The sequence below is a fragment of the Betta splendens genome, chromosome 22 (assembly GCF_900634795.4).
Source record: "Betta splendens chromosome 22, fBetSpl5.4, whole genome shotgun sequence".
NCBI lineage: Eukaryota > Metazoa > Chordata > Actinopteri > Anabantiformes > Osphronemidae > Betta > Betta splendens.
Window position 1 is genome coordinate 2,939,034 of NC_040900.2, and position 26,099 is coordinate 2,965,132.

The 26,099-nt window shown below is 45.5% G+C and overlaps 2 protein-coding genes across 5 annotated transcripts in view; both read left to right on the forward strand.

Moving 5' to 3' along the window:
* Positions 1-13,379, forward strand: part of kif26ab (kinesin family member 26Ab) — a 47,019-nt gene extending 33,640 nt beyond the window's left edge. For 3 of the 4 annotated variants that reach the window (XM_029139517.3, XM_029139519.3, XM_029139520.3), the window contains 11 exons: positions 887-1,099; positions 1,868-1,961; positions 2,424-2,686; positions 3,475-3,658; positions 4,386-4,545; positions 4,770-4,932; positions 5,608-8,875; positions 10,047-10,240; positions 11,034-11,057; positions 11,145-11,295; positions 11,390-13,379. In XM_029139517.3, the coding sequence (XP_028995350.1) occupies positions 887-1,099; positions 1,868-1,961; positions 2,424-2,686; positions 3,475-3,658; positions 4,386-4,545; positions 4,770-4,932; positions 5,608-8,875; positions 10,047-10,240; positions 11,034-11,057; positions 11,145-11,295; positions 11,390-11,571 (4,896 nt within the window). In that variant the 3' untranslated portion in view covers positions 11,572-13,379. The remainder of the gene's footprint in view (positions 1-886; positions 1,100-1,867; positions 1,962-2,423; positions 2,687-3,474; positions 3,659-4,385; positions 4,546-4,769; positions 4,933-5,607; positions 8,876-10,046; positions 10,241-11,033; positions 11,058-11,144; positions 11,296-11,389) is intronic. The other variant, XM_029139518.3, reaches the window with a different exon arrangement.
* A 327-nt stretch (positions 13,380-13,706) lies between these two features.
* Positions 13,707-26,099, forward strand: part of c22h14orf180 (chromosome 22 C14orf180 homolog) — a 102,920-nt gene continuing 90,527 nt past the window's right edge. Inside the window, exons 1-2 of the mRNA XM_055505742.1 lie at positions 13,707-13,715; positions 16,653-16,779. The gene's annotated coding sequence lies outside the window, so the exon portion shown is untranslated. The remainder of the gene's footprint in view (positions 13,716-16,652; positions 16,780-26,099) is intronic.

Consider the following 26,099-nt stretch of genomic DNA (forward strand, 5'->3'; position numbering starts at 1 on the left):
GGCCTTCGGAGGAATAGCGACAATGTATTTCTGACCGTCAGATTGTGAGGCGTTATAGAGTTGTCAGAGTAGACGGGCTGTGAATGGTGGTCCTATAGCCCGGCATGCAGGGACACGCCCACGCCGGCCACACACGGCGCTTCCACGCAGCCGAGCCCGGGGAGGAAATGTTAAAATTGTTAAAGTTGGGTCATTATGTAAAACAGACAAAATGCCTTCGCTCCTATAACAACAGTAATAACATTAGACACGAATAGGCTTGTCAGATATGTGCTGAATCAGCGCCTTTGACGTATAGGCCGTAACCCTATTCATCCAACCTGTGGAATGTGTTCTCACTGTAAACGCATTGATGAATATAAAGCCTGCAGGATGCAAAGGTGAGTCTGAATTCCTTAATGCGGAGCTGCCGTCGAGGCTGCGGAGGCAGTGAAGGGAGTGAGTAGGTGGGATGAGGGGGGGTCCATATGCTCCATACTTCCATGCTGGCGAGCGGCTCCTGGTCCAGAAAAACAACCCGCCGCAGGGATAATCCCCCAGCGTGGGGCCTCACACACATTAATTTCCACCATTTTCTGCTCTGATTTCCAATACGCACCTCGCCGCCTCGCGCTGACACCATTAGTCGATGTGTTGACCCATTGAGTTGGTGCGAGAGCGGGTTTCCACGGCAACCTTCTGTGTCCATCAACTCTGACACGGTGAACGTGATGTTAATTCATAACGCCGAGGTACAGTAGATCTCAGAGTACAGACCATACATTTCCTCTGCTGCAGATTTTCACTCCCCTTTACTGAACCTGTAAAACTCATTTTTTGCATCTCTGTTTCTTTCATTTTTCTGACTAATCGTTTTACTGCTCGTCCGTCTCACTCTGTGGTGCAGGTGAAGGTGATGATGCGCATCTGTCCGTCTCTGGAGGCCGCCGACTCCTCCGAGTCCCAGTCCTTCCTGAAGGTGGACAGCAGGAAGAAGCAGCTGACCCTGTACGACCCCGCATCCAGCCCACACTCGGGTTCGGCACACAGAAGGTCCGCGACGGTGGCCGTCCCAAAGATATTCGCTTTTGATGCTGTTTTTACCCCGGATGCCTCCCAAGTAAGAGCCGGCGTGTGTGTGTTTCTATAAAGGTGGGGCCTCAAGGGCAAAGCTAAGTCTTTATGCTAGCGGGGTGCGGCCAGGGCTTTGGAGAACAAACGCGCGTCTTGGGTCAGGGGGCATTCTCGGCAGCGTGTGCCCAACAGCTGGCACTTTGAAGCCCCCTGGGAATGATTAGCATCCACTGGAGTTATATCTAAGCGCCCCCTTCATAGAACAGCTATATCCAACCTGAGCCCTCAGCAGGCAAAGGCAAAGGTCACATACATGTTTACAATGCAGCGACACATGAGCGACTCATTTCTATTCTCCCACTGCAAGGTTCCCTATAAATGTGAGCTGGGCTCTGAGTAGTGGATGTAGGACGGGGTCTCGTTACTCTAGTATTCCGGCCGTAAGTACAGGCTAAATGCTGCTGCTGCTGGAGGAGCGATGCCAAGCTGCTGGATTGCGCCACTGGGACGTCGCTGCTGGTGGCTCACACTAAGAGCAAGCTGCTGTGCTGTAGGAGGCCTTGTTTGCTCTGTGATGTATGGGAGGGGGCCTGTGCTGCACAAGCCGTGCCCCAGAGGACCCATGCTGAAACAGATTGCAGAAACGAGCCCTGTGTTGCAGCACTCGTAAACACACGCGGCCATGAATGATGAAAAGCGCTGAAAGCATTAATATGATCGAGTGTAACCAATGCCAAATAATTGTTTAGCTCACAGGACAGCGTTCTGACTCCATCGCGGAGCGTACTTCCTGACTGTGGCTCTCTCTCCACAGGCGGAGGTGTGCTCAGGGACGGTAGCAGAGGTGATCCAGTCCGTGGTGAACGGCGCCGACGGCTGCATCTTCTGCTTCGGCCAAGTCAGGCTGGGTGAGCGCTCGCCGCTGTTTGTTGGCCGCTGGGGCGCGTCGGGGGGGGGGGGGGGGGGGGGAGCGGGGGAGCGAGGCTGGAGCGGAGGTGAGGGCTCAGTCCGTAATTAAAATCCCAGTAATTGGCCTGGATCGCGTTCACGGGTTCCTCTCCTCATGCTGCTTCCTCCATAATCTGTAACTCTCCACAGAAGGACTGCTGCTGGAATCGGTCCTTAGATCAGCATTTGGTTTTTATTTGGCGTGCGCTGAATATTACCTCTGAAACCCTCATCAGCTATTATTATTTTTTCTGTCAGCAAAAGAACCTGCTCTTTTCCAGCGCGAGTACCTGCTCCTTTGTTCCGTCCTCCCCTTCCAGACGGCGTGGTTTGGCTTTGAAGCTATAGCGAGCGTAGCTGGCTTCCAGACACAGGGCGCTCACTCCATTTCCACCCTCCCTCTGTCTTTTACACATCCCCAGGCAAGACATACACCATGATTGGCAAGGACAGCTCCACTCAGAGCCTCGGAATCGTGCCCTGTGCCATTTCCTGGCTCTTCAAGCTCATCAACGAGCGCAAGGAGAAGACGGGCACGCGCTTCTCGGTGCGCGTGTCGGCCGTGGAGATCTTCGGGAAGGATGAGGAGCTGAAGGACCTGCTGTCGGAGGTGTCGGCGGGCGGCCTGCAGGAGGGCCAGGCGCTGGGCATCCACCTGAGGGAGGACCCCATCTGCGGCACTCAGGTGAGAACCACTGCTCTCAGCCCGTCTGAGTATTGATCTTTTTCTGTCTATGATCTACGTTTCCACTCCCAGGTGTCGTTGACTTTCTCCTGTGAGTGCATGTGTGTGTTTTTATCTCCCAGCACATGGTAGTTCACCCATCCTACCTCCCTTTAAACCCCTTTCTTTGCAGTATGGACGGCTTTCTGCTCGCCTTTGTATCGACTGTCCTGTCAGCATCCATCAGCATCTATTACCTGTGTATTAGCGCCAGCACTCTACAGTACAATAGAATTATCAGTGGGGGAGGGGGAGGCTGTGGGTTTGAAGGCACCCACAGGTGTTGCTGTCAGATGTTGTTTTTTGGGGGATGTCTATGGACTCTGACTTCAAAGGCTGTGCATTCCTGTGAAGCTCCTTCTTGCGCTTCCTCTCAGCAGCCACGCGTGGGTTCCCTTCATGACGCCCCCCGCCTTCTCTCTCTCTCTCTCTGCTACCTTGTCTCTTCCTCCTCTGTCTTACCCCACCATCATCACATCCACAGTGAGGGAAGCTCCCCAGCCTCCTGCCACCATCACCTCTCCTAATCCCCGTCCCTCTGTGTGCACACCCGCTGTTTTAATTGCCCCCGAGACCCAATCAAAGGGGCAAAGAATGTGCGGCGGGCTCCAATTAAAAGCTCCCCTCTTCTTGGTTTCCCCTCGTCCCTGACATTCCTTTCACGACCACCTTCCTCCTCGAGCCCTACGTGTTCTCCTTTGCTTACGCCAACCCTGTCGTCTGCCCCCCCCCCCCCCCCCCCCCCGCAGCTGCAGAACCAGAGCGAGCTTCGAGCCCCGACCGCTGAGAAAGCCGCCTTCTTCCTGGACGCAGCCGTCGCGGCGCGCAGCACCAGCAAGGCCGGCGTGGACGAGGAGGAGCGACGCAATTCCCACATGCTGTTCACATTGCACATTTACCAGTACCGCATGGAGAAGAGTGGCAAGGGAGGAAGTAAGTAGTAATACACAACTAACTGGAGCTGTAGAATCAAACACCTGAGTGCAGCCTTGGCCCGTGTTCAGGGATTTGGGAGATGGTGAGATGGAGATGCAGCTTTGCTGATGATCTGGTTTCTACTTCCTCTGATGGGAACTGTTGCTTACATTCAAAAAGGTGGTGCAGACACTATACTGCATTATTTCAGTTTCCCTCTAACCTACAGTGTGAGGAAGAATGACTGGAACATCCCTTCTTTGCAATGGATGCTATTATTATGAAGTATCATGCTTTAGCTGAGTGGATGAATACTTGAGAATTTTCTGACAGCAGTTGTATATTTTGCTGCTGCTGAAGTAATAACCTCAGTCAGACCCATACATCAGTGTGTTGCCTGTGATTTTTATACTGACAGCCAATTTGCTCTAGATGCATTTTAAATCATCAGAAGGAGCTGTATCCTTTTGGATTGTCAGTGGATTCTTCCATTTTTTATGTGTCTCAGCGAATGCCGCCTCCGCGAGTTACACATCTGATGGAAGTTTACTTGTCTGGCAGCGGTTAGATTGATTCCACCGTGGGAAACGGACTCGTAAATAAATCAACCCGCTCTGACAGTGGCTGGTCTGGTCTGGGCTGAACTGGGCCGCTCCTGTCATCACGCCACAGGAATTAGCGTCTGAGTTGGGCGAGGGCGTGTCTGCGCCGCGCTCACCTGCTTCTGCCTTTGTGTTCGGCACAGTGTCGGGAGGACGGAGCAGGCTGCACCTTATTGACCTGGGGAGCTGTGAGAAGATCCTGAGCAAAAGCCGAGATGGAGGCGGGGGCTTGTGTCTGTCTCTAAATGCTTTAGGAAATGTCATCATGGCTTTAGCTAATGGAGCTAAACATGTACCTTACAGGTGAGCAAACCTTCAGCAGAGACTGGAGCTTCTGCTGGTTGCAGACATGTTACTGCTTGTTGACAGCTCTGCAGGCTTTTTTGTATGCAATTTGTTAAGTTGCTGCAGTATTGAATAACACAACATTATATTGTAGTTACTCAGGTATCAGGTGTCAGATTGGCTCCCATGGCTCCACCTTTTTTGTCATTATTTGCTAATAAGGATATGAATGCATCCTTCAGGGACAGTAAGCTGACAATGCTGTTGCGGGAGTCTCTTGGCAACATCAACTGCAGAACCACCATGATCGCCCACATCTCCGATTCCCCCGCCAACTATGCTGACTCACTCAACACCATCCAGCTGGCATCGCGCATCCACCGCATGAGGAAGAAGAAATCCAAGGTACACCAATAAACCGATTAGTACCGAACATATGCTGTGATAATCCGAAAAAGCAGGCCTTTATAAACATCCAGAGGCAGAGGCAGTGCTGCTGGTACGTTAGCAGCACAGTTTCTAGCAGGTAATTTGAATTCTTCCTGACTAATCATTCCTGTAACAGGGTTGGGCTCTGTTTTGTTTTGCCCGATTTGCAGAGTAACCGTCCATTAATATCTGTACATGTGCACATTGATTACATTCGTACGCTTTGCCATGACCTCAGTCATTACACTTTTCTCCTTTTGGTAATTGTGGTAAATGAATGTCTCTGCAATTGAAAGATTATTAGCTCAATAACTTCTTACCAGATGTGATCAATACCACAGTCGAGGAAAATTCATATTAGAGAAATATATGCTCCAGATAATTAGGTGAAATTACATCATATATTTAGTATGCATTGGTCACAAGCATGATAATTGTACAGTTCACGTACAGTAATTCATATCACTGACATTAATTTCTGTGACTATTGATGTGCACTTTTAACCTTAGATAGATATTGACTGATACCTTTTAGAGGAATTATCATTAGGCCTATAATTTATTTCACTATTGTATCATAGACATATAATAGAAATGAATGTGCTGTAATTTATGAAGGTTAAAATGACCAAAGTCAACGTTGCTTTGCAGTATGCGTCCAGCTCCTCTGGAGGAGAAAGCTCTTGTGAGGAAGGAAGGATCCGCCGGCCGCCACACCTCAGGCCCTTCCACCCACGGACTGTAGCCCTGGACCCAGACTTACCGTCGCTGCTCAGTGATCCAGATTACTCTTCCAGTAGCGAGCAGTCCTGTGATACTGTCATTTACGTGGGCCCCGGAGGAGCTGCGATCTCAGATAGGGAGCTTAGTGATAACGAAGGCCCACCTGCCTTTGTTCCAATCATCCCCTCCCTGAACAAAAAGAAATCTGCAAAAGAGGGACCTCTTGACAGAGACCACTTCTTCAAGTGTAACACATTTGCTGAGCTGCAGGAGCGATTAGAGTGTATAGACGGCAGCGAAGAGCCCACTGCTTTTGTGGGAGAGAGCAAGAGAAGCCAGGCTAGTCCTAAGACCGACAAATCCAAGGAGAGCCAAGGCTCTGTTTCACCAAAGACTGTAGCAAATATTTCTTACAGCCAAGAGGGCGTCTCACCCAAACAATCTCCAAAATCTATTGCCACACAATCATCTTGCGGTTCAAACAATAAATTTAGTTTGGACTGTGCTCAGAGGCAATGCATACCTGCAGAAAAGACCCCTTCAGAGAGCGTTCAAAATGTATGCAGAACCAGTGCTGATGGTGAGAAGGCTCTGGTTGCAGAAAGCCAAGTCGGTGCAACCAACACTACATCCACTGGAGAGACAAACTCTGAGCCTGTGGTGAGGGAGAAAGTCTACTTCAACAAGAAGGTCCTGCCAAAGCCCGCCCCACCTCCGTCACAGCAGAATGAAAGAGCAGACAGCGAAGAGAGGTCCAGCACCAGAATGCCACCTGTGGGAATGAGCCACCAAGCCGTGAAAAGGAGGGATCCATGCACGTCCCCTCTGCTCAGAGCGCCAGTGGAGGTGTGCCAGGTGCGCTCCACCTTGAGGGAACGGTGTCTGGATCGGGACATCCTTAGAGCCACTGTCACCTTGCAACAGCCCGTGGAACTGAATGGAGAGGATGAGCTAGTGTTCACCGTGGTGGAGGAGCTCTCTATTGGTGGGATGGTGGAAAGGGGCAGGCCATCCAGCATTATCAGCTTTAACAGCGACTGCTCCCTGCAGGCCCTGGCCTCTGGTTCTCGGCCGGTCAGCATTATCAGCAGCATTAACGATGAGTTTGACGCCTACACGTCAGCTGTGGGTGGGTCCGAGGTGAACATTGCAGTAGTCACACCTCTTCAAGAGGGTGTAACGGAATGTGTAGACAGCAGAGGTTCGTCTATCAGCTCCTGGTTGAGTGAGGTCAGTGTCTGCACCCTAGAGAGCGAAGGGGTTCATTCTACAGACGTCTTCCTCCCACAAGCCAAACACCTGGGACCAGAGGCCACCTTTTACTTTGATTCACTGGACATGTTCCACTGTGTATCCTCTCCTAGAGACGCCAAGAACTCCTTAAATGACAGTGGGTTTAGTTTTTCTGAACAAGACAGTGACAGTGCCACTTCAAGCAAACTGTCCTTGACTAAGTGCCCGCCATCTCCCGAATCAGCCAGCGGCTCCTTCAGATTCACATCTAAAATAACGAAGGCTCACTCACTAAGCTCCTCTCAGCTTCCACAGGGCTCCTCCATAGTCCACTCTAGTCTTCCTAGGAAGATTAAACCTACCTCATCCATCTCTCATAGCAGTAGCAGTAGCAGCAGTAGGATCAGAGAGCCGCAAAGGCACGAGGCCAAACAGGAAGATCCTTGGCAGCGCGCTGAAAACCATTCAGAACCTCAGCTTGCTGAGTCTAGCATCACCAGCAAATTTCTAAGAAATCCTCACAGCGGCAACTCTTCCAGCAAAACATCCAACAACAGCAACAGTGTACCTCGCCCATCCAAGGCACTGGGGTCTACCTCATCCCAGCGGGTGGTCGATGGCTGTGAGAAGTCAGCCAGTAAGACCCCACCCAGCAGAATGCCTCAACTGAGACGAGGTGCCACCACCCTGGGAACAGTACCAGTCATCCATTCCTCATCAGATCACAAGGGAGCCCCAGATATTATCGCTTCTACCACAAGCCTTAAATTTTCCTCTCTGGGGAAAAACAACAAGGCTAACTCACAGAAAACAAGTAATATCCCTAAGCCTGGTTGTACCTCACCTCCTCCACCACCAGTGAGAAAGTCCAGTCTTGACCATAAGACTAAGAACCTGTTGCCCCAAAGTGCCTTAAAGTCACCATATGGCGAACCAGGAAGAGTCTCTGGGGTGAGGGCAGCTGTGTCAGAGGATGAGCTTGAGGTACGTCATAGAGTTGACTCTACCAGTTTCAAAACCGCCAGCCTCAATACAGCCAAAGTTACCTCCAGCCTGAAGACCAGAGGGCCTAAAGGGGAAACTGGGCAGCATTATGGCAGTCAGATGTCACTGGAAAGGTGTGATAGCCTCTCCCTGTCAGGTTCCAGAGCAGCGCTCAGTCGCGAGAACAGCGGGGCGAGTCTGGGGAGCAACAGTAGCAAATCCAGTAGGTCCATTGCGAGATGTGGTATTCCTAATTCTTCTAGTTCTCCTATAGCCACTTGCCCGTCATCCCCAGCTGGAGGAAGCATCGGCAAATCTGGTCAGGTAAAAGCGTCTGTCACTCCCAGAGCAATAGGAGCAGTCAATGGTAGCAAGGCACGCTCACTGTCAGCCAACAACTCCAAAGGCCTCAGCTCCTCCACCAAGTCTCTGGCCGCTCCTGTGACCAGGAACACCAACGCCAACCTTCCTCCATCCGGACGGACGTCGGCCCCTCGGACCGCCACGCCCGTCAGCAGCAAGCCCGGGAGGGGGACCATCATGGGCACGAAGCAGGCCATGCGGGCTGCTAACAGCCGCGTGAGCGAACTGGCAACCGGCAGCATTTCTGGCAAACACATGAGAGGGTCTGCAGATTCAGACAGCGGGAACGACAGCGGAGCAAATGTGAGCGAGGACAAAGCCCCCGTGGCCATGCTGCCTTCTCCCTACAGCAAAATCACAGCTCCCAGGCGGCCCCAGCGCTACAGCAGCGGACATGGAAGCGACAACAGCAGCGTGCTGAGCGGGGAGCTCCCTCCGGCGATGGGCCGCACGGCCCTGTTCTACCACAGCGGTGGCAGCAGTGGCTATGAAAGCATGATCCGTGACAGCGAAGCCACGGGCAGCGCTTCCTCTGCCCTCGACTCCATGAGCGAGAGCGGCATGTCGTCTTCAGGCAGAACGAGAAGCTCCAAGTTCCCCAAGAAGAGAGCAAATGGTAAGAAGCTAACTTGGGTTTAGGGCTTTTACACAAGTCAAAGTAGCCATAGGTGACGTCCATGATTATTATGAATAAGTCATCTAGGTAAAAGCAGAACATGTGAGTTCTATCAAGCTGCACACACTGAAACGGCATCAGCCACACACACCAGGCTCTCCAACTTTTTGAATCCATACTTATTACATTTCAAAATTGGTGTTTCATTGGATTTTCTTTCCTCCTGAATCAGCAGCATACATTATTCATCCATATGTGAGAGAATTAATGCCTCAAGCACGACTACATGGAACCGCGTGACCATCAGATGAGATGAAGTAAACACGAGTGGCAGTAACCGTCTTCAGAGTTTTGGAACCTTGTAGATATTTAAATTTGTGCACAACAAACCGCGCGAGTTTACACAGGCTGTGCTTTACAGCATAGTAACTCATGACACCTTCATAAATATGCAATAACCACAACTCATGAGTAAAGCTGCACGTGTCTATATGTTGGGTCTGAAAATACCACAACAGCACTGATACACACAGAGACGAGAACAATATAGCACACTGAGAGCCAACCAGAGATTTTACTTGGCCAAGGGGAGTTCGCCTGAGATCTTAGCGTTGTAAGCGCTTCACTCAGAGACCAACCAACTCCAACGAACTTCCCCAAAGCACAACATTTTATTGAAGCTTGTACACGCCTCCATCATCACATCATCACATCATTGCTGAACATGCAGAAACACACACATTAGGCATAGCAGTACTCCTCCAACCCCTCTTGTGGTTTTGAACCCCTACGCCTGCGTAGGAGCACAGAGCAAATGGCAAATGTGACAAAATTGTTCTTCGTATATGACAATACTTGAAAACCTGTGGTTAGAAGTCTGTGCACCTGTCAATGGGGTTATAAGGCACAGCAATGCAAACCATAAATGGAAAATATAAAAACGGCAAATAATACATAAAAAGATAAATGAACATAAATGAAATGAATATAAATGAAATGGATAAATGATTATATGGGTTAAATGATATAGAATAAACACCAAAGATAAATGAGATTAATTATATATGAAAATATATTTTCTCCAACACTATACATTTGAGAGTGGAACTCATACATATTTACCCATAGATGCCTTGCTTCAGCTGTATAACTGCTACGCGTGGCTCTGTAGGCTTCCAGAGAAGACGGCTGATTCCGGCACCCCTGCCAGACACCTCCTCCCTGGGGAAGAAGGCCAGCTCGGCGGGTCAGTGGGTGGACTTGCCTCCGATGTCCGGCCCGCTGAAGGAGCCCTTTGAGATCAAGGTGTATGAGATCGATGATGTGGAACGGCTCCAGAGGCGACGTCAGGAAGAAGCCGCAGAGGTGAGGGGGGGGTCAGCTCCTACTTGTTCTACATGACAGCATCAGCTCTCTGGCGTGTTTGGGTTCTGTAACGTGTGGGTCGAGGCCTTGTCAGTACTTACTTGCTAAGCCTCAGGAATACTTTGCATCTGCAGCACTGATGCCGTACATGCTCAGGATGTGCCAAGTGTCATATGTGGTGGGAAAACCTTGGCTCACTCCCTCCCAGTTTCTTTTTAAAGAACGCCACAGAAATAATGCTCCTCCGACGTCTGACCTTCAGTCAGCGCAGGATAAAGTGTGTCCAGATTCCCAGGGCCCGGCACGCTGGCCGTGCTCCTCAGGAATGTCAGGCGTTCACAAGGCAATTATTGACGGGGGTTAATTGGTTAGAATATGAGTGATGACTCTGTGATTGGTAATGCGAGGGCAGTAGGAACGAGAAAGAAGATGGTATGAAAAGATTGAATGGGGAATATGTGATGAATGCAGCAGCGGCAGGCGCTCACTCATCACTAGCTGCCTGATCGCTTTTTATAGCTGACTGCCCTCCTATGGATCATTAACCGCTTCCACAGGTTTGGCACAGTCAAAAAGAGGATTATTAAAAGAAGATATTAAATCAGATGGAAAGAAGTTTGACTTACTTTTAATTAGGGAAATATATTTATGTTATATCTTTGAAATATTATTTACCGAACTCTTCAGTGATTTTTCTATATCTCTATTCCATTCAGTACCATATCCTGTATTCATATTCAGGCAGTGGAATTCTTGCTAACCTGCTAACTCCTTTTTTCTGTTTTGTCTTTAGCAGCCTTTCCAGGATGTTGACAAGGTAAACTCAAGGTTTTCACCCAAGTGTTTTTGCTTGAGTTTACTTTAACTTTAACAAAGTGGTTAATATTTGGCCTTTTTCTCTCAGGGCCTGCTATATTTTAATAGTAAACTAAAGATGCTGGAGAGAAGGCAACAACAAGTGAAGGAACTTAGAGTAAAGCATGAAACATTATTGGAGGAGCTGGAGGACACCAAGGCCCGTCTGATGATGGATCCCAGCAAGTGGATAGGAGAATGTAAGTCACTGCAGAGTGAGACGAACCCATCTGACGACTTCATCAAACCTGACATCACAGTATATAACTGATCATTGTGTCTAATGTTTAACAGTTGAAGTGGACCAGAATCTGGATAAAGAGTCCCCAGAGTACCTGGAGGCCTTGGTGCAGGCCACAGAGGAGCTGGAGTTCTGTGTCAACCTGTGCAAGTCCCGTGTAATGATGGTGACCTGTTTCGACATCAGCATGCCAGCATGTGGCCCGATGGAGGGACTGCGCGAAGTCGAGGTCTGAGGACAAAAGAAAGTTGAGGTGAAGAATTGAGGAAGTGCGACGAAGGATGATGTGATGTAGCTGCCAGTGCATAGGAACCACTGGAATGAAGAACAAGCGACAGAGATGCGGTAGGAGTGGATCTTTGCATGGAAACAGAGGAGATCTAAACCTTCTAGCTACAGTGCCTCGCTGTCCAGGACTTGGTTTCAGTGGTGGAGAAATGAAATGTGAGCACAAATGCTGTTGCCTGTATGGCAAGGAAGTGGCCATCACTTACTTAAGAGTCAATGAACAACACCTGGAAGTGCCTTTTTTTATTGTTCTGTTTTGAGTCATTATTTTTCATATGGTGCAGGTATCTTGAGCGTACCTAAGCAAACCCTGAACATATTGCTTTTCAGAAAAAAATTTTATATTGCATTGTATAGTGTATTTATAAGACTATGTTGTGTGTACAAATATCTTTTTAAGGGGAAAAAATAAATTAGCAATAAGCTAATGTTATTGCGCTCCCAGACTTTGCCTTTTCTCTTGTTTCAAACCTCAGTCAGCATTTTATTCATGGTCATTCCACCTCTTGCGCCTTATGTTCACTCTCTGGCTCTGTAGTTTTCTAGATTTTCAAATTAGACTTTGTTAGTTCATCAAGGACTGCATTCGCTGTTGTCACTCAAAGCCTGCCAGCTGTTCTGTGAAAGCTCGCGTGGTTGAGTGCCTTTTTTTTTACCCTCCAGTTGCCTTGATCACAGTGGGTCTCAGTGGATGCGCTAAGGTGGAGCACCCGTCACGTTGGGGGATGCAGAGCTATTTCAAGCTGTGCTTGTCCATCTTTAACATACTGAAAATCAGAGATTAAGCCAAAACATATCATTCAGAGGGCTGCTGTGATGGATAGTGAATGGTTCTGCTTAATTTATCCACTCTCTCTGCTGCTCAGTATGTGGTCATGCACCCCTGAGACTTAACCTTGTCTACACTAGTCTATGGGAATGATCAATGCTTACACTCCTGGCAGTGGCATCAGTGGTGATCAGTGGTGATCAGCAAACTTAACTTCTCTCTTCTCCTGAACTGGGGTCTGTATATAAACTTTAAAACATGGCCTCCTATACTGTTTCTTCAAGCGCTATCAAGCCTCTGCACTATGCATTCCAATACATTTACTGCAGACTCTGTAGGAACCTCAACACCACTAACTGTAAGGGCAATACCACAGTTTGGCCTCTTAATGTATGTCCCCTGATCCCTTCTCTAAATGGGCAAATTAAATAAGTGGATCCTGTGTCTCAAACCTACACTCAAGAATCATAAGAGGATTGAGTGAATAAGAGGCACTGATTATGTCATTATTCAGCAAAATCAATCATTATCAGCTGACAGAGTGTGTTTGTTATGACTCAAACCGCTTACATGACTGGTGAAAATGAAAGAAACAAACTGGTTTTGTTGTATTTGGTGTGTTTGATTTTTACGGTATATTATGATAAAGATGACTTTTCTTTCTTTAATTTTACAAAGATGTACTCTCTCAGGCCCTCTCTGAAGATGCTGCATGAGATTTTTTTAACCATTTTTAATAATAATTTCTAGTCCATTTTTAATTTTTTACAATAGCTTCACGTTGGGTAAAGCTCATACCTTAAATACCTATTACCAAACCAAGACCCTTTTTTCAAGAAATGATTATATGTGAGGTCATATTTCATATCAAAACTCATATTTTCGAATATCTTTGTTTTTGTATAGGATCCCTGTGTAAAAAATGTATAATAATGGCAGCTTGTGTTTTACTTTTACAGTTCTTGTGAATAAAATGTTTCTTCTTACTGACGATTCACTTTGTTTTTTCTATTTATTTATAGACTTGCACCGTTGCACGGGGAAAACCGCACCGTCCCTTTCAGTTTTATATAGAAATGATTTTGATGCGGATTAATGTTTTTTAGTTTGGCCCAGGCGCTCCAAACAATCTCAGCTCGTTACCGTCCGTGATTGGCCACCTGGTGCACGCGAGGAGCCTCGCGGTCTAAAAAAGCGTTACCAACGCAACGCAGGCACGGTTTAAACGGCAAAGAGGAGAAGTTCCCGCTTTTGTTTCAGCGTCGGCGTCACAACAAACATGGCCTCTATTCTTACACATGGCGTCTGAAAACCGAGCACAGGTACGTGGGACACGCTCGGCGTTGTCGTTCATACGGTGACTGCTTTAGACTATTACATTAAGCCGTGACGCCCGCTGCTGCAGCTAAGCTAGCTTCCGTCCAACTGACATACTAGCGTGCGCGCGCCCGGGACTGACGTGGCTAAATTGAGCTAATGAGGAAGTGGTCAATGGAGGATCATCTGATTACGTACAGTGTGTGCGGTGAAGACATTAATGGTGTACGCAGAATTACCATAGACTCGAGTGACTCACGGCGATGAAGTGGTCACTGCTGTCCCTCACAGCTGGAGGCTTCCTGTGCTCTGGCTAGTTGGCTGGATGGTCTCAGCATCACCTCAACATCACCTCAGCACCATAAATATTCTATTCATGTTGGAAAAGGAAACCAACAGTGTGATGGTCATCTGCCTGCAATACAGGTCATAGGTCCAATTAAAACTACACCTTACTGTATATGTCAAGTTGATCTTTAGCTCTCAACTTTATGACTGTTTATTCTGTTGTTTTGCTCGTGGTTTAGAACATAAAAGGCGCTTTTGTCAATCAGCTAAGCAGTTGGTGCCTTTTTCAGTAACAGAACAGCTCTCCCACATAATTTCTTCTGTAATTACTCTCTGTTTCAGAAGGGACTTGAGCTCGATGTGATGCGTGAAATCCTGTTGAGCAAACATACCCTGCATGTGTAGATGTGTTCAGCTAGAAATCAAACCCCGCTGTGCAATAACATCTTGCCTCCTCCCAGTTAATTCTGTTTTGATGAAAAACATAAGAGGTTGATTTGGCCGACTGGCACGGACAGCTGGTCACTGTGTTTTAGATCTAATTCCCAAGTTTAGCCTCGTGGCTTAGTGGGTTTTAGTGCACTTTACACTTTGTGACGACTCGACAGAGTCCACTGTTCTGACATAATGTAGATGACTGTAACCACGTTAATTCAGCCAGTATTCAGCCTGTAGTGATTTGACAGAATGTTAAGGCTTTCTGACAAATCACCCAAGAGGCTGTCAGCTCAGACTGTACCTCAGGAAGTCTCGGTCTGAGTGCAAACAGTTGTCCACGGCGGCTGCTGGCTGCTGAGCGCTGTCAGACCTGTGAATCCCAGCCCACTTTGCCTCAGGGCTTTTATCATTAGCAGGCAGTTGGGTGTTGTATGAATAGAAATGAGTTCACGGGAGAGTCAGGAGTTCCCCCTCTCACCTCGTTTCTTCACCCCAACCCAGCAATGACTTTCTGTTTCCTCAGTGCTTATATCTTTACTGTTATTATTAGATTTAATTTAAGATGTCTTTGTTAGTTCAACACCTAAACAAGCCTGTGGCTTCCCATTAGTCTGAATATTAACAGTGTTCAAAGAAAGGGGCTGTAAACTGTATGAACCCCCCTCTCCCCTCCGCCTGACCACATCTTCCCAGGGCATTGGTAGTTCCAGTGCATAGTTGCTTAGTTTTGGATTTACAGCTCTGCAGTCCCACAGCCTGGGTTGTCTAAAGCAAGCTTGCTCTTTGAAGAAGACTCATAAACCTGACCAAATGCTGCCACTTATTCCCAGTAATTAAAGCAAGCTGGTGTGGAGAGAAGTCTTTAAATTATCAGAGGCTGGGCAAGATGTAAGCCTCACACAGTCTCTGGTTTCGCTTCAGGGGGGTCGTAACTATTGACATCTCCCTCCCCAAAACAGATTGCATTTGTGGGAAGTTTTGCACAAGGACAGAAACCTTTAACAACTGTAGTCCTGAAGGCTTTCTGCCCATGCGTACTGTAAATTCTTTCAGGATGGGTGACCACACACGTCCAGCTAAATGGCATTTAGCTGATGTCGCATACTGTAAATGAAACTAGTGCTATTTTACAAGTGAAAGTTGACCTTGAGACAACTAGAAATGTTTCTATGATCAAAGGTTCCTGGTCTGTTACTTGCTAAAGCATCAGGGACACAAGAGGCTAGGAAAACACACAAGCAAGCATTCCCCTTATACGCAGCAGTGATTTGGATTGTACAAGGCTAATATCTTACCATACCGGTAAAAACTGTAATAGGAATCATGTCCCCTGTATTAACAGTATTGAACTTCCTGAGTCTGTAGCATGCACATCTGCTTTGGACAGTAATGAGGAGCAGGATGCGGGTCAAGAGTTCAAACAGCCTGTTGTCTGTTGACCTGCGAGCTGACAGCGTAATGAGTATTTAGGTGATGAAGATGAGCACCCACACCCACACAGCGTCTGATGCTGTCTGACAGGGACTTGGCAGTGGCGTCCTCTTTATTATGCAAGCTGACAACGCTGCTAGGGGGCGGATGTTTCATATTTTTTGCAAAGGATAAAGCACTTTTATGCCCATGTTTTTTCTGTGATTGCCCAGACCACAGAAATCACTACACTGTCATTCAGCCAGCTATTAGTTATTAATTATTCATGCATTGTTTTATCATGTTTGCTTTGACGTTGTCACTGACCTTGGGAACTACTTTCTCCATAACATGCACTGACCTTGTTTTATCTGTGGTCTTGTTGTCTCTTGGTCCAGATTGATTGTAGGTAACCACTAATTTACATAATGGCTTCGCTTTGGAACACAGTTTAAAATGCTTTTATAATACTGAATTAATGTGAAATGAATATTCATGATTAAAAAAGAAGCAGTTGGTCACTCTGTAAAGTCCTTGATTACATGAATTGTTTGGTGGGTTGTAGTAGACTACAAACAGGCTAATGTTCTTGTTTAATTAAAGCTTTTGTTATATTAAAAATCTTACCATAAAGAAATGCCTCTTTATCACAGAAGAAATGCAATAATTGAATGAGATTGCTGTGGACTGCAGTGAAAGTGAATAGCCGGATCCCTAACAGATGGGCAGGGGTGATGGAAAAAGTCGTTTTTAATTAGTCTGTCTGAAATCGACGCTTCCTAACCCACACACCTCTCTACATTTAGGTTTCACTGGTCACCAGACAGGCGCTTTGCTGGCTCCCAGCATCAACCATCTGGTGGACAGCAGAACCCGGGCTACAGGGTGGCTCCCCACTCCAGTGAGCCGACACATAGCCCAAGGACACAGGCAGTAAGATGATTCTGATGGGTCCTTACTCTAATCTGGTACCTTTAGGATCAGGAGTCACACCAGCACACTAAGCATGTGAAGTTGAGTCAGCCATACTACAGTGGTTGTGGGTGTGATAAGGGGTAAGTGGGATTGATTACAGCTTTGTTGACTGTTAAGTATAGCATGTGAGAACGATGAATATTATTAATATGATCTATTAATATTGGCCCTGTAGGCGTCCAGATGGTGCTTTGGTGACCCCTTTAATAATAAAACCATGCAGCGTAGGATGTGTTACTCAACAGTGTAAATTCAGGAAGATTACCACCTGCAGATTTTACAGATTTGATGCTATATACCATATATTGCAGTTTCCATCCTTTTTGCATGAGCTCTAACTCGAGAAATGCAGAAGCTCAGGAGTTCCCAGCATGTCTGTTACGTCTACTGATAAAATGAATTGGATTTCCTATCTTCAATGGATAGTAGGCTTGTTTATTTTGTTCTCCCTTTACCAGAAAGAATCATTCTGTCTTGGAGAAAGACAGCATTGATTTTTCTCAGGGCTTTTATTGCTTACATTGGCCTCTGATCTATGTTCTGCACACAAACTAGCTTCAAGTGTGAGAGGCTATACTCTTTTGATCTGCCTACTTTGCAACTGGCAGCCCTTAATTGTGGCATGTGCGATGTGTGTTTGTGTCTGTCTGTGTAGACCCCAAAAATAGGTGGTAAAACAATTATGTGGATAGAACACAGCAATTTGACCGAGGACTGTTGGTACAGTACAATCTTGTCTCGAAATTGAGTTTCACAGTTGATGGTTTAAATTTTGACGTGCTCCATTCCCCTGTGTCACATTTAGCATTTACAGTTTTTATAATTAAAAAATTATTATTCTAATGTTGTGGTCCAACCTATGGGTTAATCCACCAGTGTTCTGGTTTTATCCATTGTCCTTTTACCCACCCCTTACTCACACCTTCTGATTATGGATGCTGTTCTCACCCAGACATGATGATGAATTTCGCTGTGAGGCATTTCTTTCCTCGTGCGTTTTCACTGCAGCAGTAAGGCCCCTCATTGTCAACAATGAAACACTGTGCTTTGTCTCATCAGACAGTTTCAGGTGCACAGCAGTGGTGACAGCCCAAACACTGTCTTTGTGTTCCCTCTCTGGCGCCCAGATTGGGGCCTGATTGGTGCAGGTTGCTGACAGGAGGCTGTCAGTCAGTGTGATGTCTGAAGTGGAATATGCGCTAGTGAAGAGGTTAATTACACAACATTTAAGACCCTTCTTTACCTCATCATTCATAACGCAGCCAATCATGTCCAAGGCTCTCGCTAATCAAATGTGGGCTGGCAGCTCTGTGCCGTGGCAACAGTTGCTGTGATGGTGGCTCGTCTGGCAGGAAGAGCATGTCCTGCTGTTTGTCTGTTTGAGTGGGCTGGCAGCCGTGTGCAATCCCCTTCTCTTTTTACTGCTATTCATTCAAAGCAGGCAGAGAATGGATGTGTTCTCTTGATTATTAATAGAATCATTCTTAATACTTTATTAAAGCTGTCATGTGAAAAAGAAACAAATTGCCTGTTGAGATTTAGAATCAAGGTGATGACAGACATTTATCAAATATTCAGTTAATGGTTGCTGTAATGGGAGTTTTTTTTTTTTTTTGCAATAAAAATGTTTTGATGCTCAGCCGGAGATGATTATTATGCTCCATTTGTAACAAGCATTTGATTGCAAATCACTTTTACAAAAGCATATGTACTTTCTGCTGAATGATTTTTGAAGTATATTAAAAAGATGGTCTAGCTTTTTTTCTGTTTTGGCACCGTTCTAATAAATAGTAATGATTTCAGACTTGCAGACTGTAATAAACGTCTATGCACTGTTGCACAGTTTAATAAGAATGTTTTAACCACACGGAAAAGAGACCTAGTTACACCTTAGTTACACTTAACATACATCTGTTGCACCGAGCTTTTAATTTTAAAGTGTTGGTACAATCTAAGCCATAGTTAAACTCATTTAAACAAACATTGAAACAGGCTGGTGTTACAGTCATCTTGTTGACCGATGGCTGTTTGCTCTTACTACCGCCTCAGACGAAACAGAAACAGATGACGGGTGCTGATATTTAGTTTCAGTTTTAAATCCACTAGCTATGAGACACACCACTGACTGCCCTGCGCTGACCCTTCGACACTGAGACCCTTGTCCACAGCTTGAAACGTATGGCCAGCACCGGTCCGTCAGTGCCAGTGGTGTCGTCACTCTGTGAACTGAAGAGGCTAAGGTTGCATGTTCAGGCTTCAAAGTTTGACCTCTTTTAATCTCAGTGGTGAGATCTTCTGAAGTGAGATGTGTGAGCAGAGCTGCTGAAACACAGCACGTTAGCTGTTAGTGTTAACTTACATGTTGTACTATACTTTATGTTTAAAATGTCATTTTGTCGCTTTCTAATTGGTATAATAACAATATTTCATATTGTTTTGCATTAATGTTTAATCTGTGTTCCCTTGTGTGCAAAGTTCCATGGATACGAAAAGTAGAATAACATTTCTCCTAATAGTTCCTTAGTGTCCCAGCTATGAAATGGAATGGAAATGGGGCGTTACTATAATGTCTGGGGCCAGTTTCCCTAAGGTAATGTTCATGGTGTTTTAGTGTATGTTGTTTCATAGCAACTGAGATGAAATAGCTTTATTGATTTTGCTCAGCAGCAAATTAGGCCTCACGTTGGAGTGTCCATGCTTTTCACTCAGCGCTGCCTCCGCTTTGCTATGAACAACCTTCAACAGATATTTCTTCCTCTTCTTTAATTACCACTGGCCACTGGCGACCTGAATGGCACGGCACGCAGAGAACTGCCCCTGTAATTAGCTGTCAGCTGTTTTAAGGCACAGCTCATTGATTAGGTCGTGATCGCTAATAGGACGTGAAATCTTCCTGCCTTCTCTATTGATATGTAGCATAATGAATGGAGGTTTTTAATCGCTGCCAGACCTCAGTGTTAAGTACTTAAATAGGCAAATGCATACTAACATTATTTTATGGTCACACTGGAGTTATTAACATTCTCAGTGCACATTTGTTCAGCTTGTCTGGCATAACAACAGGATTGATATTGTAACAAATACTGTAAAGTCAGTATTTGATATGTGAGTAATCAGAGACTGATTGATGAGACCCCCAGTGAGTCACTTCTGAGATGCTTGTGATTTTCATGTGGACTTTTTACACAGGTGTCTTCTATGTGATCATGCGATAGGATATATTTTTCATTTAGACACAGCGTGTTTTAATGCATTACTTTACATTAGTAGCGTGTGTTTTTAAAGTTTATCATGGGCCAAAACTACATAACTGTGAGCACAGCCTCACAGTTAAAAGATGGCTGTAATATATTTCTACTAAATTGCCCTGCAGCAGCAGCGGCAGCGGCAGCAGTGGCTATTTACCATGGTTGTAATTCCACATGTACAATATGTAACATATTTACAGAAAAGCACTATAAAATAGCAGATTCCTAAGCAGCTTTTCATGTATATATTTACATAATGTTTTCTTCCTGTTTTAAGAAGACACAACACTACGGCGTAAAGGATCCTCTTTTTAAGATGGCTACAAATATTGTTTGTAGCTTCTGTTTTTAACTGCTGGTGAAAATGCAAATTAACTGCCTATTAATTCCTCGGATTATATTTCAAATAAAAAAAAAAGAAATATGCATAATATCATAGCTGTAAGCTTATGCACGTACCCAACGTATTAGGTTAAGATAAATTTTGCACGTTGCACATCCACGTTTCGGCATGTGGTTTCTTTGTTCATTTGTGACTGGTGTTGCGTTCCCTGGGAATTTGACTAGCCTGGATGAACAGGTGGGCTGATGCCTACAGGCATGTGAACTCGGGGCTTCAGCAGCTCCACTATCCAGACTTTGTGCTCTGAAGACTTTTGGCGGACGTGTTGTGGTCCCTCCTCCTCCTCCTCCTAACTCCACAGCTCCCCAAACACAGTTGTTCATGAATATGGATGTCAGGCAAGGCTCCCTGGCATCATTAATGTGCCACAAGCCCATATAAATCACATCACCATAAACCCTCCAAATGCTCTGATGAAGAAGGTAACATGATAACAACCAGAAGTCAAGAAGACAAACAATTATTGAGAAGGGAATCACTCTGTAGGGCTTGGTTAGTCGCTCGTTCTGTGCTTTGATGGGGTCCTGTGTTGCTCCCTCGTTGTGTAGCAGTGTTGTGTAGGAGTGTTAACAGCTTTTAACATCTCATGTGACAAGGCTGGATGCAGTTACATGCAGACACAGTTCATCTTGGCTAAGATGTTGACAGGCAGTCATGCACAGCTGCAGTGAATGCAAACCCTAAGAAGACTCTTAGTTCTCAACATGTGGAAGAAAAATCTTTTCACTTTGAATGAGGTTTAAATGCACATATAGTATTAAACACGTGTGGTAGCTGCTTCAGATGTTGTATGCGTTTGTGTGTCATGGTCAGGCTTCACAGAAATACATTTTCTGTTTCTGATTTTGATTTATCGCACATTGGTTTAAATTGGTTCTGTGCGTCATATATTGGTTTGGAGTTAACCCAGAGTCAGAAAGAAAACAAAACTAGAATAATTTAAATCAAATGTGGGACCACTTTATCATGTGCATATTGTCTTCAGCATAAAACTCCAACTTGAATAAGAATTTTTTTTGGACATTTGTGTGAAAGTCCAAACTGGAAGGAACACAAAGGAAACAGTTCTGGAGGAAATTACAATATTAGAATTCAGCTCAGCCGGTTGATAGGGTCCCAAGAGAGGAGCTGTGCTAGTGCATGAGAAAGTCAAGAGTGATGGAGAAGTATTGAGATCGGTACAGGATACAGTATGCATGCGGACAGGGTGACAGCAATAAGGTGTATGATATGAATGACGGACTGGTTCAAGGTGGAGCTGGGTTTCCCTCAAGGATCACCCTCTTTTTCTTTAAAAAGGTGATGGACAAGTTGATGGATGAGATCAGAGGGGGTCTCCAAGGACCATGATATTTGTGGACATCCTCCTGATCTGTAGTGAAAGTAGACTGAGCCTGGGCAGACAGAGGTACACACAGGTGAAAGTCAGTAGAGCCAAGACAGACTACATGTCCATAAATGAGGGGAGGTGATGGAATAGTGGAGCAGGAGGTAGATATTAAAAAGGCAGATGAGTTTACACTGTTCAAAAAGACTAGAGGCAGAGTGGAGATACTGTACGAGAAGAGTGATCTGTGACAGAAAGGGATCATTAAGACCCCAGTGAGAAAAGCTGTGTTGTATGGAGTGCAGGCAGTTGCAGTGACAAAAAGCGGCACAGTTGGTGGTAGCAGAACTAAAAAGAAATGTGGTATACTAGAGAGACGACAAGGCACCAAGAGAGGAGACGAGCTGAAAGTGTAGCTGCCAGATCAGAGGAGAGAAGGGCCAGAGAGGAGGTTTAGGGAGGTGCTGAAGGAAGACGTGTGAGAATGGGTTTGACAGAGGACCACTCGGAGAACAGAATGGGATGAAGACTGATGATCAGCTGTGGTGACCCCTGAGGGGAGCAGCCGAAAAAAGGAAGATTCAGCATTGCCTTTGTTGTTGTCTGGCTCACATGCCTGGTAAGATGCAGTGAGACCATGTTCAGACCTTGTCTGTATTGAGGCTTGTGCCTTGTACTGTACAGTATATACACACACATGCAAGCTGATTCAAATGAGAAAATCAGGGGATATTTCAATTGTTTCACCACAATCACACTCCCCAAACGCTATTTGTTTGTTTTTGTATGGACGTGTTAACACAGGAACAGCAGTCCTCTGCTCCATTAATCAGAACCGCAGTGTTCCTGCCATCAAACAGGCCTCCAATTCAAGAAAGAAAGTGCTTCGCATTCAACTTTCCTCTACGTTTGATGAGTGAAATCCCCCCCAATCAGCACATGAATATGTAGGAGCCGAGGCAGGCTTCTGTCTTCACAGAGTAACTTCAGACATGGCTCGTTCCAGGGGGTCTGAAGTAGAATCTGGGGGCAGCACAATACCAGTCACTTCACAAATTTGCTGCTTTAGTCTTTTTGCTTCATTGTTTTCACCTTGTAAAGACGGAGGGTTGTTAAATATAACGAAGTTTAAATAAAAGGTGACGTGTAGTGATCCTGTCCTCAATCAGTAGAACACTTAACGACATATCCAGCTGTAGATGTAACAAGTGATCTAATGTTTTCTTTCAAGCATCCCTTCTATCTGTGAAAGCAATCCTAAGTGGCAAAGCAATTCTTTTAGTCTGAAATCTTGAGTAGTACACCTCAGATTTTTTTACAGGACTGAAAAGCAGGAAGACTGAACAGACTTTAAACATTATAGGTAAATGTCTTATTGCAACTATTGACAAAGCACTAACGATGTAGGTTAATATCAGTTATATCTGTAGTATCAAATAACTGGAATTCCCAGCCTCCTCATGTTTATTTCTGCGTTCTAGGTTCAAGTGAGACGCTCAAGTATAGAAAAAAAGAATTAACATGTTATTTCTCTATTATTACTTTATTATAAAGCCGCTATAAAATCATTATAATTTGTGTTTTATTTTGATGCAGTATCTCTCTTGACACATTACTTTCATGTCTCATTTCCTCAGGGATTCACTTCAGAAATCCATCCATTTAGAGCTGTGGAAATCTGAGCAAATTTGCTGAAAACGATATCCTGTAACTTAATTAAGACAATTTTAGAGCAAGCCTCCCCTCTTTGAACAGAATTAAATTAACAGTAGCCGAATGCTGATATTAACAAAGTGATGTAATTACAACTACAGGTTGGGTGCTAACCCAGTTATACAGCTGAGTGAATATTTTCAAATCAGATTAGAATAGTGAACTTGCACCTTTCTGGAATACATGACAGTCAATCTGTCCAGACAGAACGTGGCTCCTGCCTTTGACTTCTCTTTTATAGTAGGAAGAACATTCAGGCAACTTTTCGATCATCCGGTTGAACCTCCTTCTGTCAGGGATGTGCCACGCGGGGTATACAGTATTTATATCAACATCTTCACATGGAACTGGTCCACATTTAACATTTTTTACTATAATGTTAAAGCACGAATTGTAGGTGATGCGTAAACTGTGTCGCTAGCCCATTTTTTGACTCTTGGATTATTGCATTTTTAGGGATTACCCGCGGTAGGGGAATTCTTGTTGTGGGGCCAAAGGCTGGTGCCCCCTTGGACACAGGTCATTATTATTGCCCTGGGTCAGGCTTACGGTAAAGCTCATGCTAAGATATGCAGGGGGATTGAGATGTGGGTAGAGGAGGGTTGAACATGGATTGACTCTTTAATGTAATTACACCCACTCTGGGGAGGGAAGCAGACAGAAGTGGGCTGCAGATTTGAGGGAGGGTTGTGACAGCATCACAATAGAGGGCTGAGGAGTGTCAGCAGACCTGTCTGTCAGGGCTGAGGGTTGACCTCATGCCCCGAGGCCAAGCATAAGATATTAAAACATCCTGCCTGTAGGCCTGCGTAGCGGCACCCCAAACACAGGACAGAGGATGTGGAATTAGAATAATAGGACAGGAGGATGATGCATGTAACTCATTGGTATTCATGTCCCGTCCTCCTCTTTTGCATCACATGCACTCAGTTGACTTCTAAACTAATTCTACAGTCTGTATTTTTGCAGACCATTTAAGAAAAATTGTTCATGTGGAAGCATAATTGATGTTTTGCACGACTTTGGGCAAAGGTTGTTATTTGTCCAGCGTCGACAATCTAGACTTTGCTTCTTGACATGCAATCACAAAATGGATTGGCCGCTTTGGAGTTGGCGCTCCCTCACACAGAGCAGGAAAAAGGCAGGGAAAAGAAAGGCCCTTTGATGAAAGGACTGAACCCAGCCCCCACTTGCACTTTTTCCCCTCCCTGTTTTTTTTCTCTTGCCCTGTGGAGTTAATCTGGCAAAGAGGAGGCAGCATCAGCCAATTTACACAAGCAGCGGCGGCTTTTTTGTTCTGCGGCTTCTCCTTCGCTCGCCCTGCCTGGGTTTCCACCCCCATCCACTCCTCTGTTCTTTGTGTGTAGGCTTGTTTGCCATGCTTGTCTTGTGTGCAGGGTGTTTGTGTTGGTCTGCATTCATTGGGTGGTGGAATAATATCAAGTACAGTAAAGGTGGTTCAGCCCCTGAGGCTGCAAACACCTACACTACCGTGTATAACTAAGGTGTCAGCACAGGTGTTGCCCCCAACCTTCACCCCCAGTGATCATAGTCTGTACTCCTACTTCTTTCAACATCCCACCTCTGATCGTCTTTGTTCGTTTTTGTTTTGTCCTCAATCTGACTGTTGTTCTGTTAAACTGAACTCTACCTTTTCACCTTGTCAGAAAACCACCCGACTTTTTGACTTTGATTAAACCTGTTTAAATTACCAACAGGCAACTAATGACATTCATCTGGCCTGACTGGCTGCTTCACCCACTTTATGGCAGATAAATGGAGGTCTTATTCAGCAATTCAGCAGTGTTCAACACTGTGTGTGAACAATAACAGCCCTAGCACAAACTGTGGTTTTTGTCATGCTGTGGTTTAAGTCATGCTGGAGAGGGATGCTTGTCTGCGCTTCCCGCCGTAATGTGCCCAATAAATCCTCCAGACGCGCTGATTCTCTTGCAGTTTGGAAGCGAGGCCAAACATTGTGGCCCATCAATTTTTCTCCACCAGGCTTGCCCAGATCAATTAAATCAAAGTTCATCTCAGCCGGACGTTAATTATTTAATGAATGGCATCTGGATCTGGTGTGGCTGTGCATGCATCCACACTGTGATGGGAATGTAAAATGAAGGCACATAAGTTGTTATTTGCCATCAGCGCCACCATCTCTCCTATATTTCGAAGCTAATATATAGGAATTTATCTTCTGCCATGTCCACACCAGCAGTGCTTATTGTCTGGATGAATTAGCTCAAAAACAATTAGTTGTGTGGTGAAACCATGATTCATTCAAATCACCCTCCATGGCTTGGCATGTATATGAACCATGGCGTAACTGCTCAACATAATGTGATGTAGCTTGTAAAATATTTGCTTATTAACAATAGTTCTTGGGAAACTGTCAGTTTTTACAGAACATTTATTTTGCTATTCTGCATTATTTATAAGGTACATGATTGTCACTGAATAATGTCTAGCGGTGAGAATTACAATCTTTTACTTAAGAGTCAAGACTCCGAATCCATCATTTGAATTTTTAGGTCTGGCTCCCCATAAGCTGTTGGTCAAAGGTGAAGGAGATCAGTCTCACCCT